This window comes from Elgaria multicarinata, chromosome 5, assembly GCF_023053635.1.
Source record: "Elgaria multicarinata webbii isolate HBS135686 ecotype San Diego chromosome 5, rElgMul1.1.pri, whole genome shotgun sequence".
Classification (NCBI taxonomy): Eukaryota; Metazoa; Chordata; class Lepidosauria; order Squamata; family Anguidae; genus Elgaria; species Elgaria multicarinata.
In genome coordinates, this window is record NC_086175.1 from 76,014,304 (window position 1) to 76,032,332 (window position 18,029).

The window sequence follows — 18,029 nt, forward strand, 5'->3', positions numbered from 1 at the left end:
AAATGTGCATGGTGTCTATTCAAAATGTGCTCTTTTCCCATTTGAACAACAACAACAAAGGTTGCAAGCCAAACTGAGCTTTTGATATGAAGTTTGGAGAATTTCAGCAAGCTGGAGCATCCCTGTTTCTCTGACCCCTAAATTTTATCATTTGAAAATGCTGTAAATGCAGGAATGTTTTACTTAATCTCACTTCCAATTCTCCTCCATCTTGCCTCTCGACTGTCCCCAAGTCCTGGCCATGTGAAAAGAGGGGCAGTTAGGGGTAAACAAGGAATTATATTGGTATCAAGTAAAGATGTATTAAGTAATTGTGCTGAAGGAACCAGCAACTAATATTCCAATATAGGCTTTCTTTCACTCACCCTTCCTTGTTACATAATATATTTTATGAATGACCATTTACTAAATGTGTTATTTATTTGGTGTGTAAACACTTAACTAGATCTCAGAATAAAGTGCAATTCTCAACTGCTGGTGACTTATTCCCCCGGCCCACCAACACACACAAACGCACAAGAACTTTATCAGGAAGATGGTGGGTAACAGGGACCATACTTCCTCATGCATGGCCCCACCATTGTGAAATTCTCCCCCGAGAACTCTGCTGGGTCCTCTCTCTGCCACTAAGTGGTCCTACAGACTTTTATTATTAATATTATTCTGCCAAAGTTTATATTGATCATAGTGTTGGTCCCTGATATATGTTTTAATCTGCTGCTGTTGTTGTTGTTTATGTTTGTTCAATTGTTTAGTTGTGGTTTTTTTTAAAAAAAATCATTTTATTGTAAGCTACATTGTGACGGTCTGCCCTAAAATGCAGGGAGAATTATACTATATAAATAAATAAGATATTAGCAAGATATTACCTAGTACAATCTCTGTGTTTTTAAAGTCCAAAACTAAATCTAACTGTGCTAGGATTTTAAAAAATATATATCATTGCATGGAAGTAGGAAAAAAGAGCATAAATATTTTTCTACTAATCTCAAAGCTCTTCAAAAGCTCTAGGTAGATTACTCCCTGGAGTTTAGCAGAAGAGGAGATTATTATATTTTGATCAATAAAATGTCATTGCAATTAACAGAATTACTTCAGAAGGAAGTTAAAAGAAAGGGAATAAATTAGGCGCAACTCAAAGGTATTGTGTATCTCTCTTTCCCCAAAAAAATCAAATTGTTTTTTTTAAAAACTGTACTATGTGAAAAAGGCTGTGATTTGAGCTAATCCTTGTTTTTCCAGGATAAGCACAGATTTCTGCAGCTACGGTAAAAACCTTATGTTTGTAAGCGCCTTACAGATAACTAATGGGCACTCAAGCAGTTTTTTCTCTCCAAACATAACTTTTGATGAGAAAGCTGTAATGGTTATTCTTTGCACAGATAGCCCAAGTAACAAGAGAGAGAAAGAAGACTGGGTAGAGAGCCAGATTAAACCATTGTGTGCCTTAATCCCCAAAATATGTATTGAATGCAGAAAAGTAAAGAGTTTTTCCTGAGAATCTAAAATGAGCCACATTTTATTATTTTTGTGAGACACATTCCGAAATATGTTTTTGTTTATTTTTGACATTATGCAGCCAGATCCTGTGCAGGATCAGTATCCATTCATGTGTCCCCCTTTTTGGCTATAGATAATTAACAAAAATATAGCCCAGCATTATTGCAGGAGGTTATTGTTATTACCAAGGCTGCTGTATTTTGCAATAGTTATACCATGCTGCATTCAGTCTCTGAACTATAGGAGTTGCTTTTCTGGTGGTGTGATATTGGCTTGATTTACAATATTAGAGCAAAACTGGAGGGTCCTTTCAGAGGCTGTTTCCAGAGGGGTAGTTGAGTTATTCTGTTGAGTTGAGTTGCAACAATAGTGCTCCCACCGTACACATATAGGGTAAACAGTTAAGAAGTGAGTTCCCAACTTCGTGGTTGGGCTAAAGGTCAGTCTCGGGTCTGTAAGAATGGAATACTACTGGTCTAATACACAATGCTGTAACTCTCATTAATTCCTTCTTCACATTATATAGCATATTAAAATACCAGGTAGTATGTAGTCCTGAAATTGAATTAGACAACAATCTTACCTTTTGATTATTGTTGATTTCCAAGCTGATACCTCAATGTCCCTGTAACATGTTTTCTAAAATAGTAGCTAACAGTTTTGTACATGGTGCAAAATGTGATGTACCAATGTATGTCAGAAACCAACAACATTATGTTTCCTTGGTTAACTGGGTATTATCATTAAGCTAAAGCAGCAAAATGTCTCTTTTTGAACGTCAGTGGACACATAACAAGTTTTTCCTACTAAACTAATATTTTAATGTGTAACAGATATCCTACTTCCATGTACAACTAAGTAAAGCAGGTCAATTGCCCTTTAAAAAGAGGCACATTACTGAGAAATACAGGAACATGAATTATGTCAATAGAGCCACTGGGAAATATTTTCAAGCATGAATGCTTAATTGAAAAAGACTCTACTGGGAGCCATCAGTCTCCATATCTTAATAGGCACAAGATTTGTTTGATCTCTCCTATCTACATATATATTTATAGCTTTGGTTTGATTTACTATTTGTATGCTGCTTTCTCACAAGCAAGTTGCAGTCAAAGTGGCTCAAAAAAGATATAAGTGGGTTGTATCCAATGCTTTATTTTCATTAATGGAAGGAGTCCTTCTCTTTTCACAAGCATCTTTGACTTATAGAAGGCTAACGGAAGAGAAGGGGAGGCATTTTTTTGCTGATTCCCCTTTCCCCTGCATTCCCATATACCACCTTCCATGCTATTCTAGAGGGTCCCCCAACTCCCTGGAGTAGGATTGGGTGGGTGTGCACCAGGGCTTGGGGAAGAGGACTTGGCAAAAATTGCTCCCCCCCCCCAACACCTTCTTCTGCAATTAAGGCTACAGTTGGTAGCTACAGTTATGGCACAACACACATTTTTCTTGCTGAAGTTTAGTTTATTAAACCAGCCTTCTGGTTTATCTTGGAACACTATCATCTTCATGATAGGGTGGCTTTGGATGTTCAAACAGATGACAGAGGAGCTATTAGTTGGATGACAGAGGAGCTATTAGTTTCATTTCTTCTGTTCATGTTCCCTCTGTAACATATGAAGAAAAGCTCAACACATGTTTTGAGGACCCTCATATAACATGCCAAGAAGAGTTTCTCCACAGTATAGATGTATAAGTCTTCATTACACACATTACATAAGAACTGCAAAGATGCAGAAGTCCCTCATGCTGCTTCTCTCATCATTTGTCTGGTTCTGGACACCTGCCCTGTATTCTATATTTTTTAATGGATGTGATCTAATTGGTTTGAAAGGTTTGCATATAGAGCATCCTGTCTGAGCACAGGGTTTGCATGAGGTCACCATTAAGGCTCCCTCAGCTCCGCAATTCTATCTTCTCAGGAGTTATGGCTATATTTTAACACATAGGGTTGACATATTAATTTAATCACAGGATCAATGTTAATATCCTGTGACAATGTCTCCAGCTATAATGTCCAATAATATATCTGTATCTGTGCAATTAATATGACTGAAATGCAAAATGTTTGTCAGATATCTCTTGTAGAGAGGGTGAGAATATGGTCATTTTAATATCCGTAAGATTTTCAGATTTCGTTAAGTGATTCAAAACTATGCAAACAAAACTTTGCCTTGCAGAAATATATAATACTTCCAGTAACCTCACTTGTACAAAAGAAAATCTCCTTTCCAAAAAGAAAGTTAAAGTTGTAAACTCAGAGGTGTTTAGTCCATGTTGGCCCACCAAAGTGCCTGAGCTAGACCAGAATGTTCCCTTCTTTCCCTCATGTGGCCCAAGTGCATCTTATTCACTCTATTCATGGTTATTTTTCATTCAGAAAATTCCCTATTTCACAGTTCTGAAAGTGTATTGCATTTCAAGATACGATGTCCAATAAATGGGTATTTCAAAATTATTGCATTTCAAGATACAATGTTAAATAAATCAGTATTTCAAGATTAGGCATGAAGTGTTTATAAACAGAGGAAATTATTCCTGTCATACTGGTATGAATCTATAATGATTCAAAAAACAATAGAACCTCACAAATTTTCAAGTGGGAAATATACTTTTAAAACTACCTTTAATAGCATTTTTTAGAATTAGGGTGAACATGTGATGCTACCTTATATAACAGTAAAACAATGGTCCATCTCGTCCAGCCTTCCACTAACCTGGTGTACCCTAGATGTGTTGGATTACAAGTCCCAGCATCCACCATCCAGTCTAGATGGAAATATGGGGGTTACCTTTAAAGGTGGTTTGGAAACTGAAATTAGTTCAGAGTGTGGTGGGTAGATTACTAACCAAGACTGAGTGTTATCACCATATTGCACCAGTGCTAGGCCATTTGTACTGTCCTTCAGTCTATTTGGGGGACCAATTAGAAAGGCTAGTTTTAACTTTAAGAGGTACCGCCTGTCTCTATGTGTGCCTCACTGTAAGTTGAGCTTACTTAGAGTACCTCCTGCAACTGTGACTGCCATCTGAAGTGTGAGGGCATACTCATTGCTGGTGCCCTAATGGAATGCTGTCCTCAGATAGGTCCACCTAGCACCTCAATCAATCAATCAAAACTTTATTGAATAAGTCTTCAGACCATTTACACAATGAACATGTTTTAAAAACAAACAATAAATACATGAATCTTAAAACATTACTTTTAAAAAGTCTAAAATTAAGGTAATACAATATTTTAAAAGATTAAAGTACATGCTCCTATGGAGGCCCCACAAGATTTGAAAGCTGTTACATGGCTCATTTAAAACACGTTTTTCCTTTTCTATTTTTCTTAAACTGACCACCTTAACTGCAAAAAGGGCAACCTTCTGAGTCACAAACTGGTTAGATTCTCATAACAGGAAATTCAGCTTGTCCTCAACTGCCCAGTTTTTCATACGCCCAAGAAAAGGAGACAAATAATGTTCCCTACAACTGGAATTTAACTGGCATTCCAGTAAATAGTGGGCCAAATCTTCTACCTCAGATGCACCACAGATACAAAGTCTGTCTTCTCCTGGAATGCCCTGGAATCTTCCTTGTTGCAACTTTGTGTCCATTTGCTCGAATCGAAGATGGGTAAAGGCCATGTGTTGACCCCTTTTCATTGGGAATTAGAGATACTTTTCTTCCTGAAATTGGGTTTTAGCCCTCACTAACCATTTCATAGACCTTGTGTTTGACAGGGCAGGTATGTCCATCTGTGCTCTGGTATCCAGTACTCTTTGTTTAAAAAACGTTTCTTATATCGGAACTGAGAGCACTTAGAACCTCCATACTAAAACCATATTTCAATAACAATTTGGAGAAAATGTAAAACCAAGATTTTTCTGAGATGTTAGCTGTCTGTTCATTTAGGCATTTCTTAGGGAGCCTGGCTTCACTCATTTGAACTAGCTTGAACCAATAATTAAATAACCTAAGGTGAATCATGTCTGAAACTGCCACTATTCTAAGTTCAGTTCTAATTGTGTGAGCTGGAAAGACTTTTGATACACCTAGAATCAAATCTGGAAAATAGTTCTGGAGCCTTTCAATTCTGTTATTATTGGCAAAGCCTCAAATCTCTGCACCACATGTTAACACTGGCAGCGCCTTTGCCTTATACACACTCACAACTGGTTGGAGTGAGCCTGGGTAACTATAATTTAAAAGCCTATTCGAAGTTTGAGCACAAGAAGTTGCTTTCAGCTCATTTCTCTTTGCTTGTAATGCCCAGGTTCCCACAGCTGAAATGACTGCCCAAATGAGAGCCAGTGTGGTGTAGTGGCTAAGGTGTTGGACTGGGAGTCGGAAGATCCAGGTTCTAGTCCCCATTCGGCCATGGAAACCCACTGGGTGACTTTGGGCCAGTCACAGACTCAGGCCAACCTACCTCACAGGGTTGTTGTTGTGAGGGTAACATGGAGAGGAGTAGGATTTTGTATGCCGCCTTGGGTTCCTTGGAGGAAAAAAGTGGGATATAAATGAAATAAATAAATAAAAGACCCCACCTGTTCTATTTCATTGGCACCTACTTTGTTGTCCTTTTGGTACTATACAAAGACCTTTCCATTTCCCAAGTCCTTTTAGAAATAATTTTAGTCCTGCTACTTGTTTTTATCTAGCTTCTAAAAACTTGCAACGTTTTAGTTCTTGTCTTTATGACTGACTCTCATTTATCTGCACTTTAATTGTTTTTGTATTTTCTTTTTATGGTAACTACAATGGATTTTTTTTGTAGGACTTTATAAATAAATATAATGCAGAATAAATAAATACAGTGTGTTTGGTGCAATCACAAAATGTCTACAGGTATGCTTGTCAGGAAGCTAGGATTTACCATGACTCCCTTTCAGGTATATACAGCAGCAAACCCAGGTCTGCTGTCTCATGATGTGAAAAATGTTTAAGATACACCTTTAAACTAAAATATTCAGTGTATTATCTACAGTACTTTATTTATTTATTTATTTATTTATTTCATTTATATATTGCCCCATAGCTGAAGTTCTCTGGGTGGTTTACAAAGATTACATTCAGATCAGTAACTATCTTTGTCGAAAATAACTGGATTTCCTTGATATGGGATTTGTGCATTCTAGGGTGACGTATTCACTAGACTAGACAGACCACACTCAAGATGTGTGACATAAATTATTATTATTATTATTATTATTATTTATTTATTTATATAGCACCATCAATGTACATGGTGCTGTACAGAGTAAGACAGTAAACACACACAAACCCCAATAATTATTGCAATAACTAGAGCTTGGCCATCTGAACCTTCCATCACAAGTTGGCTTACTCCGTCACAAGTTTCCTCATATGCAATCAGTAACCATTACTATAAGGAAAGGTCAACCCTGTATAATGAATTGCCATATGAATGGTGCCTTAGTGGGTTGTGTGAATCTACAAAAGCTGAGCCAGCTACTGTGGCCTTCACTTTCTAATCTGAGTGTCAAAAGCTTTTATGTTCCATCACAACAGCCTGCTGGATCAGTCCAAAGGTATATGTAGTTTATTATTCTGTTCCCAACAGAAACCAATAGTCTTCTCCACTGTTCATTCCCAGGTACATTACACTGGGATCCAGAGGTTGTGTTTAGCTGAAGGACAGACCTATCATCATGAATTTGTCTAATCCCCTTTTCAAGTCATCTAGGTCACTGGCAGTCACAACTTGTTGCAGCAAATTTCATAAGTTAATTATAAGTAGCCATTCCTTTTGTTTACTCCTGTCCTTTATTAGGTTGCAAATCAGGTAATAAAATGGACTTGTAATTTTATGTCAAGCCAGTGAATTGGGAGATTATGAGCTTTACTTTTAAAGTCTTTCATTCAGATCCATCCGTGTATACCCATTATAAATTTTACATCCTTCTAAAGGTCTGCACTGACTCCCAAGTTCAGACTTACCTGGCACGCTTGAGGATTTATTACTTTTATCTTTTGTACACTGAGTGTATTCCTCATAGCTCTTGCTGAGCAATTAAGTTCTAACATCCACTAATTATGTTTACCTAAATGTAGCATCTGACATTTTATGAGTTCTCCATCAAGGCTGCCACTTTAATCCTCCATTTCCTAGTCAATCTAGACATAATGATCCACAAGTTCATGAGATATGGAGTAAATATTGAAACAGAAGAGTAATTTATTACACTCATAGAAATATACTATGCTTCCTTCTAGAGGGAAGCTCATAAAGTGTATTCAATACTTTAGTTTCAGAGATGAAGTAACTGAAAACTAATCATCTCATAAATAGCTTGCATGGACAGGTCATGGGATGGAATCAAAGCCAAAGCTAAAACAGTAGAATCAGAGCAGTGCTTAAGCTTCAAGGTTTTATAGGGACTATATATTCACATGAACAAAGGTGATGCAACCTGGCAGAAAATAATTGCTGTATTTGGACATCACAATAAATCATGGCTTATCATGGCAGAAATGAGCCCAGCCTCTCCCAACCTCACATATGCCCACTCCCCATTCCTTCCTTGGCAGTCCTGATGGGGAGAAATTTAGAAGCTTTGACTTGGCATGTCTGTGTTTTTAAACTAATCACAGCCTGGCATATCATCCCAACAAACTCTGGTTAACCCTGACTATGGTTTATCTGAAGCAAGCCAACTTCAAACCATGTATTATAATGTTGACTTGTTTTAAGAAACCATATTTAAAATTAACTACAATTTAGGGTTCAAACAACGCACTAAACTATGCTTAATCTAAAACAGAAGTAGAAACTTCCAATATCCCCATAACCGAGCTGGAGGTGGAGAAGTGAGTGACAGAGTGCCCAAGCCCAGGAGAGCTAGGCTCATTCCTATCATGATAAAACATGCTAATCATGAAGTCTGAATGCACCAATAAAATAATCTGCTAGGTGCTTGAAGGTCTTCCAACTTTTTAGTCTGGAGGCTTCCCTCTATTTTCATTAAGTATTGAGTCAATGTCTTGAGCTAAATGCTGAACAATGTGAATTGCATTTACAGAGATAGCAGTGTTATGCAGCCCAGAAAAAATGTCTGTCATCTGAGCCTGGGGAGGAAGGGGTGATGGTGGTAGTAGTAATGGAAGTTGTTTGGTTTGTGTTTAAGCTGACAATTGATGGTTGGAGGAAACATATTGATATAAATACGCCAGAGATTACAGGGCTCTTCATAAGAGAGAAATATGATGGACACTAAAAAGCAGAGCTGACATTAATTTCAACATATAACCCAATAGTTGGTACTATAATCGAAATGAGGAAAAGTTACGTAGAGGCCAACTAAGTTGACTGGTTGGTACTGCTGTTATTCATTGTTTAAAAGAATTATGGAATAAAGAATTGGGAAGCAGCTGTAGGATAAAGAGTGCAGATAATAGCAAAATTGTTTAAGATGTGATCATCTATAAAATAGCATATTCTTTAAATGGTAAACATAATATTGCTTATTTAAAAAGCAGCTAGATTTGTATGACATTAATCTTGTTTTCTTCTAAGAGCTATTAACTCCATGACTGCTGAGTTAAAATGTAAAACAGGTTGTAATTCTTCTGTGTATTTCCTTTTCCTGATTGTCAGATAATGACTGTATTAAAATCAGCAACATATTAAAATCAAGAGAGCCCTTGCACTACATTAGCAGATGATTTTTTGTTGACTAGGAAACATAAAGCAATACGTGAGTTGGAAATTTCAGCTGGAGAAATAAATGACTTGAAAATTCGACATATTCTCTAGTGGCTAACACTACATGAGTAAATTATACATGCAAATCAAGAGCAGCAGTTAGAAGCTACTGCTTAAAGAACCTGCCTTAAAATATGCTATTTATTATGTATTTACCACATCTCACATTTTCAGAAAACTGGGCATGAGATTAACCTAATCTAAGGGGCATTATCCACTGTACATTTGTATATAACTAGGACATTCACAACATGTGAGGCATTTGCTTAATGCCAGTCTTATAAATGTGACCACAAAAGTTACTAGTCTGAAATCTGTTTTACTAGCCTGATTAGAAGCTTCTATTCTGAATTTCCATTGGCTATGGAGGAGGGTAAAGCCCTCTCCTCTGTGGCCAGCATGGAAATGCGGACTGGTGGAAGAGGAATGGGGTGATATTTCCCTCCTCCGTCAGTCTGCTAGCTTCTGTCCTGGTTGTGGGAAAAGAGGCTTTTGTTTCTCTACAGCTAACACAGAAACCAATTGAGATGGTGGGGGAAGAATGGAAGAATCCATTTCCCCTCTGTTAGCCTGCTCACTCACCTGCATGTACTGCCTGTTCACCTATGGCTACACTGGTGAGTTGTTAAATACAAGACTGACTTAAGCAACAAGACAGATGAACTTCAGCCCAGAAACAATCTTCAAATTAAAAAGGCATGTCTAGAGATTATAATAATAATATTTTTATTTATTTTTATTTATTTAAGGATTTTTATGCCGCCATTCAGCCAAAAAAGGCTCTCATGGCGGCTTACAAAAGTTTTTCTTGACAGTCCCTGCCCACAGGCTTACAATCTAAATTGTAAATAATACATCATACTATTAAACAATATACTGCTGCAATAAGCTTTACAAACATTGTCTTGTCAGCTTTCATGCTATTATCTCCACTGTCTGACTAGTAAGTAGAGACTGAAACACCAAAGCTGCACACAGACTACGTAGAACCTTCTGGGAGAACGATTTTTTTTATTCCAGTTCTCTCAGGTCTACCCAGTGTATCCCAGTTGAGTTAGGCCAGGCATGCTGGGAGTTATTCAGCCTAAACCCTCATAGGATTGCACCCTTAATATATCTTTATAGACATTTCTTTAAAATTGTACCTCAATCAAAAAGTTCTATGTCCAGATTTGTACAGAATTTTTTTAGTTCTTTTTTAAAATGTCTAATTTGCCTTTCATGTTGTTGTTTTTTAAACCCCGAAGTGGTTTACATGATAAAATTTTGATAACATAGATTGAAATATAATGACATCTGGGAAACACCCACCCCCAGTGCCTTTGTCTTGTTGTTGTTTATTTGTTCAATCGATTCCGACTCTTCGTGATTTCATGGACCAGCCCACGCCAGAGCTTTCTGTGGGCTGTCGCCACCCCTAGCTCCCCCAAGGTCAAGTCTGTCACCTCCAGAATATCATCCATCCATAGCATTTTGACCATCTTCCGACCTGGGGGTCCCATGTTGTTTACCCACCGCTGTTGTGCTTCCTGTTTCTTTGCTGTGATGGATATAAATTGGATTACACGGGAGAAGAGGGGTGACAAGGCAGAAGGTTCTGCTGCTGTTTCCCAGGGCTCCTTTAAAGGGCAGACACAGCTGAATTGAGGGAGCACCTCCCTCCCTCCCTGTCATGTGTGCAAAGGAGGGGAGGGGTCTTGTTGTCTGTTTCCTTACAGTCCCCAGGAAAGCCAGGACTTACTTCTGAGTAGAAGTAAGATTTTGGTGTAAGTTTACAACCCTCATCACACTTACTTGGGAGTAACCCCCATTGAACACAATGACACTTACTTCTGAGTAAACACATGGCCCATTCTGCCATGCCCGGCAAAGCCTGGGCGTGGGGAGGGATTTGTGGGTGGAGTAAGGAAGAGACGGGGCCACCTTGCTGACGCAGGTTGGGCGTCACTAGGGCTGGGAGGGGTTTAGCCCTGTAAAAGGATGTGTTTCACCCCTCCCAAGCCCTCTTGCTTCCGCTGCTTACTTCTGAGTAAACACATGGGGATCTGATCTGCCTGCCTTTGTTGCAAGGAGCCGTTTTACCCTCTTTGTTTAAAGTCCTTCCTCTGCAGGTTCATAGTGCAATGTTAGCTTTAAATGCTGCTGATTTTGTGTCATTTGGAATTTATTCCAGTTTATCTGTGATGTATTTTACAATGGAATAATGGGGGGGGAACACCTCATGTTTGTTTACTGCATCATTAAATTGACCCCAAAACTTCTCTGAGTGTCCAGAAACGAACATGCTATAAATAGCTCATTTAGAGAAGCTCTAGTTCTGACCTAAGTCTCGTATCACTTGAAAAAGCTCCACTGGATAGCTACTTGGGGACACAATGGAGTCAGCAATGTAAGCCTTCAACACTGACTACGCTGCCACACATTAGACATGATTATGTCCTCTCACGGGTCTTCTGTCATCCTTGCACTCTAGCCTTCGTCTGGCTCGTCTCATCACCTGAAGCTCTGCAGGAAACCACAGAGCCACTAGGGCTCTGCAATGTCAGAGAGGATGCTCAGGAATGAATGTCAACGGATAGCCTGGAGCGTGACATAGATGACTTTGTTTGAAAACCAGATATTAACAGTATTACATGCAGAATGGAACCCATTCAATGGCTTGCAAATATGCCACTAGTGCAACAATTTAATCAGAGTAGAACAAAGGAAGTTTGGATTAGTACTCAAACAGGAGATTTCTGTTTGAGTACTAAGGGGAATGATGAAGCATGTTGACAGTGTCCTTTCAACTCCTTATGAAGGTTCAATAATTTTCTTTGCATGGGTCTGCAGTTCTTTTGTAGTTTCTCCCATATGGAGATATTCCTTTTTCTTTATTTTCATGTAGCATTTTCCTGTGCTGCTGCTGAGTGTCTAGTAGGTTTCAACCTAGAATGGCCATGTGCCCAGAAAGAAGGGAGTACTCAGCATACTTTATGCATTAATAGAGGAATTAAATTATTGTGAAGATTTGTTTGCCTCCAAGCTATAGTGCTGGGTGCAAATGATATGCTATTCTGACAAGATGGAGATGTGAAGTAACAGGTTTCTCGAGGAACCTGTGCTTTCTATCTTCCACTGCCACTAATGACTCTTTAATGGACCTTTCTTTTCAATCAAAATTGTCCTGACCTGTGCGATATCCCTCTTAGAATTTTCAGTGAAATAGCACAGAATCCATTTGCTCATAATTAAAGGAGTGGGAGGATGGGAGGTTCCCTAGCTTTGAATCAGGGGAATAATGATACTGCCAGTCACTTCTCTCTTTAAAATATCTGGCTAGGTATGTGCCCTATGTGTGAAGGAGATGCAGAACATAAGCCCTCTAAAGATATTTTTTAAAGATTCCCTAAAAAAAAGTTGTTCACAAAATGGAATGACAATGTTGTAGAGAGGTGACAAAGGGTAGGTTTTCTGGTATAAATATGGCTAGATGAATGCTTGTGTTCTCAAGCTGTACAGTAGGAAAACATACGGACTCTAATCATAAAAGCAAAAACAAATATGATGGGGTGTGTGTGTGGAAAGTCCCATAATAGTGTTGTTATGGGAGAGGTTGCTGATCATCACTAATTAGTCATAATACAAATACTATTTATTAATGGGCATGGCACCTGCTGAACCACATTCCGCATACAGCAGTCAAAGCCATGTGTAGCAGTCCGAACAGCAATTAATATGCCACCTTGGGAGGGGATGGCATATGATAAACCCTGCTCCACAAAAAAAGTTCAGCGATGAGTAAAGCCATGTGGGTGATTTTAACTTATGAAAAAAGAAATACGCACTTATTATGAAGTCCTTGCAAGTAACTGCACAGAAAGGCCCCTAGTAAAAAACTGTTGTGAGATTCATCTCATTGCTATTCTCAGTGTGTACAATATGTGCATTTATGAAAGGGCTGCAGGAGCTCGAATTGTTTACCCTGTAAATTATGCAATTACGTTTTCCACCACATTTGGAAAAACTGCAGGGGTTCGGCCATGGATTCATAATAGCAAGTGCTCAGCTATAGCGCTCTGGGTATGTTCATCCCTGCCGTTTCTCCAAATATGGGGAACTTGAGTGATCAAATGAAATGCTTGTTATAAATGTTATATGAATGTGATGCAGAATTACAGCTTGATCCTACACAATTCCTGAGATCCCACAGAGTTTGATTGTACTTACTCCCAAGTAAGTGTGCATTGGACTACATGTACCCTTAGTGGTTCCCAGACATTTATGTAGTTTTGACTGACTGGTTTGATCTAGAATTAAATGTTAACTCTATTTCCAGAACAGGAAATTACCCTCTCATTATCCCCTTGTGTTGTGTTGACCTCAGTATCCTCTGCCAGCAATGTGGTGGCACAAAGCTCTCAACTGGTGACGAGCCATTGTTGAATATCAGTGTACCAGGATGATACAGTAAATAATTCTGCCCTTTTCCCCTCCCCCTGCCCTAAATGTTTCTCCATTACTCCTTATTTTGAGATGTGCATTAACTGTTTTCATTTAGGGTCTGTCTTATATGTGAACTGCCCAGAGAGCTTTGGCTATTTGGCGGTTAAAAATGTAATAAATAAATAAATAAATAAAATATGTGTTGGCAAGCTAAAGCAGAAATGAATCTTTTTCTTTCTCTCTTTACTTTTGCAGGAGGGATATTTGAAACTGTGGAAAATGAACCTGTTAACGTTGAAGAGTTAGCTTTCAAGTTTGCAGTCACCAACATTAACAGAAACAGAACACTGATGCCTAATACCACATTAACCTATGACATCCAGAGAATTAACCTCTTCGATAGTTTTGAAGCCTCAAGACGAGGTAACAATTTCAATATTGTAACGATTCCTTGAAGTTGTGGCCATTGTCAATAAAGTTTCTCTCTAACCTTGCAGTAGTTAAATTTAGCTGGTACATTCCACCTAAATTTAGCTGATGGACTATATCAAATTAGTTTATTCCCCTATGTAATCTGTGACCAGACTATATTTCTGCAACTGCATACTAGGCGTTTACTGTACAATTATCTGAAACAATCTAATTCTTTGTTTTGTATAAGGTTTGAAATGGCTGTAATTGCTTGCCATATTGAAATATCTAGAGAGTGACACTGAGCTATCCTCTTTGCTAATATTTAGCTCTGTGATACTAATAAAACATGACAGAAAATCAAACATTTGCTCTCTTCCATGCTTACAAATGAGCAGCCTATCTACAGTACAGGACATTTGGTATTTGAAATTTTAATTTGCAAGCATTCTTAAAGGGTATGTATTGATGTACACCACAGTGATACTACCAATATTTTAAGAGAACAGACTGGCTATTAACCTTCCCTTTATCACTCAGTGTGGGTTCTTGTAAAATATTTTTAATTAAGCCCTTCTGGTCTTGTAGGAATATTGTCAGAATGCTTTCCAAACCACAGTCCTGCTCAATTACATGCATAAAAGTCTTATTCAGTCAGTTCAGCCTGTAATGGCAGCAGAAAGTTCAAACTTTCCTAAACAATAACTTTTAAATTAAAAATTAATAGGGAAAATAGAACATTGGCTTTTGCATTTTAGAGTAATAAACTGCATTATTATACGTTCTACACAGTATTTATGCAAGGAGTAGCAGCATGGCAGACATGATAATAAATTTCATTGCTTCTAAAACTATTTGACACTGAAGTTTAGGAACTACAGCCCTTTTATTTAGTGAATAAATTTACAAAGCACATCCAGATTTTTTTTCTTAGTAATTTATGGCTTCAATGCCACATGTGGATCCATCAAAATATGTACGGATCCTTATTCCAAAGAGCATGAGATAAATTACCATTTATATGATATATGTCAAGAAGGCCTCTAAGAGGTGAATGAGTAGCTGTGCCTAAGAAAAAGCAACAGTCTCAAGTGGGCTTTTTGATGAGGCGGGAGTTCTGGTCTGCATGTAGATTAGATGATGTGTCAGACATACATTGCTTCTTTAGAGAAAGATAAATGGATTAAACGTTGGCTTGTTCAGCATCCTGGGGAACAATTTAATAAATAGCTTAAAAAAAAAACTTTAACCAATTAAAAACAAGTTACGAATATTCCATGATAACGCAGTTGTATTCCACATCCCTTGCTACTGTTGAGTCTCTTTTTCTTCCCAATGCCCACTCTAAATTTAGAGTGTCATCTTCTCACAGGGACTCATGTTATTATGGGAAGTACCATCTAAGCTGGCAGCACTATGTTAAAAGTTTGCAACATAACATAATAGGGGTGAAGTCACACAAGCAATTTGTGTGATAACCTTTCCATGGTAGATGATAATCAGCCTCTTTGCTTTTATCTCTTAGCTGGGCTCTCATTCTTGGCCAATTGCCTGAGGTGATGAAATGAAAGAATCCACAGTAACTGAGAATCAATTGTATTACTTAGCTGGCATGCTGTGACTACGGCTTGAGTTGATACAAGTAAGAGTTGGCACAAGATGAAGCATGTATCCAGTTTGCAACTAGGTTCACGTTTACCTTACGGCTCGCCATTCAAGTCACTTCACAAAGCTTTCCCATAGGGATAGGGATGTGCTAAGAGTTCAGCTGAGTTTGTGGGGACACAATCACTTGGCCTCTTTGCTACATGCTAAGCTCTTTACAAAGCTCTCCAATGTTTGCCTGTGGAACCATTTGGCACTTCTGCATTGGCCCCACTCTCTGAGTCGGAATTGGCTATTGGCCTTGGGAATAAGCACTCCTGGGGTGGCCTCACTGGCTCCTAGGTCCTTCTCCCCAACACCCTGTAAAGATCTTTGAATGGCAGGATCTACCACCTCCTTCAAACATCTGTCCTGCCTTGGTTCACTTATTATTTATTGGAAGTGATTACTTATTATTTATTTATTCATTTATTTTATTACATTTCTATAGCAGTTATTAGCTGAAGCTCTAATGACAGTAACATAGTAATCTAGTCAAGAATCATCTAAAAACAATAACACAACATAGTAAATGATAATATAAAAACCTTAAGTTTAAAACAGAATCAAAGCCAAAACTAAGCTTCATGAGATTCAAGAGATCCAAGAAGCTGTTGGGCAGCTAAGCAGTTTTTCCTTATAAAATCATGAATTTTATTAAGAGTCTTCTCAGTGACTAAAGTCAACATGTATAATAATATTTTGAATTCATATTATTCAACTTTTGTTTTTGTTACATAATCCAATGTACAAACAATATTAGTATATATATAATCTGGAGGCTTTAGTTAAGTCTTTGCTTTCATCAAGGATCCCCATAAACTGAGCACAACTTGAAACATGGAAAGTGTCCTGATGAATGATGGTATCCTTTATCCTTTGTGAGTGTTTGTCTGGAAATTAACAAACTGTAATACCTTGGATAGCAATTTGTCAGGGAGCTTGGAAATCCTTACAGTACCTAGTGCAATGAAATGTTATATATTTATGGTCACCCTGCCATGAATCATAATTTGTAAGGCTTTCATTCAGTGAATATGTTGATAGAATAGCTCTGGGCCATTGAACCATCATGAGTGAAAGATTTGAAGTCAGTCCTGTTTAGGGGAAAAGAAATGAAACCATTGCTTTATTTTTATTTGCAGTTCATGGAGTTGTATAACAGGCTGCATTCCATCTGTAATATTGAAAGCACTGGTGCTTTAGTGTTTTAGTGAATAGGGGACTAGCTTGACATCGTCTTTGTCTCAGGGTGGCTCCAAATCCATGCTGCAGCTGAAAATTTGGGGAGTTACCCCAACTTTTCCAGCCAGATAGAGGTCAGCCCTGTTCTTCTGGCAGTCTGTCCTCACTCAGAGCCACTCCAGGGGAATTCACGGGCAGACGGTGACCTCCTATTGGTTGCTGGAAGTTGCAAGAGGGGGAGGGGCGGGCCTGGCAAGGCCAATGGCTGCCAGAAAGCCTGCACTGCCTCCCTCGTAAGGACAACTTGCCTCCACCACGCACCAGCGATAGCACAGGGTTTAGTGGTGGAGCAATGCCAACCCAGCGCCATGAAGACAGCCCTCGGATCATTTCCCCCCCTCAAATGTGTACTCACTTTCCCCACAAATTCAACAGTTTATTCTGTTGTATTTCCCAGTTAGGAAAAGGAGTAGAAAAATGGCTCTTGGGCATCATGTTGTCTCTCTCTCTCTCTCTCTTTCTCATACAGCATGTGATCAGCTTGCTCTTGGAGTAGCTGCACTGTTTGGACCATCCCACAGCTCATCAGTCAGCGCGGTACAATCCATTTGCAATGCACTTGAAGTTCCACATATACAGACCCGATGGAAACATCCTACAGTGGATAACAAAGATTCTTTTTACATCAACCTATACCCAGACTATGCAGCCATCAGCAGGGCAGTTTTGGATTTGGTGCTATATTACAACTGGAAAATAGTAACAGTAGTATACGAAGACAGTACAGGTAGGCATCATGGAGCAGTTTAAAATATTGTGTTATTATTTATGAACAAGTGGGACCTGCAACAAATTCTTGCAGCGTGGTCTGTTCCTGTTGAGTTTTCCAGGATACTGCATATCATTCATTCTCGCTGTATCCACCTTAACAGACAGCATTCCATGCCAAATGAGTATGCTCAGTTTTCAATGGGCTGTAATTGGGTATTCCTCCCTTAAGGTTCCCCGCCTAAAGATTTTTTGTACTTCTGTAAGTCTTTGGGTTCCCTCAAGCCTACTGATACCTTACTTTTGTGTGGGGATAGTGCTGTTTTAGCCACATAAGGAGCAGTGATAACATTTAGTAATATTTAGTATAGTATTTAGTATC

At 38.5% G+C, this 18,029-nt stretch overlaps 1 protein-coding gene across 2 annotated transcripts in view; it reads left to right on the forward strand.

Annotated features, from left to right (window-relative positions):
- The window catches only part of GRIK1 (glutamate ionotropic receptor kainate type subunit 1), a 185,155-nt gene that overhangs the window by 79,397 nt on the left and 87,729 nt on the right, over nucleotides 1–18,029 (forward strand). For both annotated transcript variants that reach the window (XM_063126714.1, XM_063126715.1), the window contains exons 2-3: nucleotides 13,895–14,062; nucleotides 17,409–17,666. In XM_063126714.1, the coding sequence (XP_062982784.1) occupies nucleotides 13,895–14,062; nucleotides 17,409–17,666 (426 nt within the window). The remainder of the gene's footprint in view (nucleotides 1–13,894; nucleotides 14,063–17,408; nucleotides 17,667–18,029) is intronic.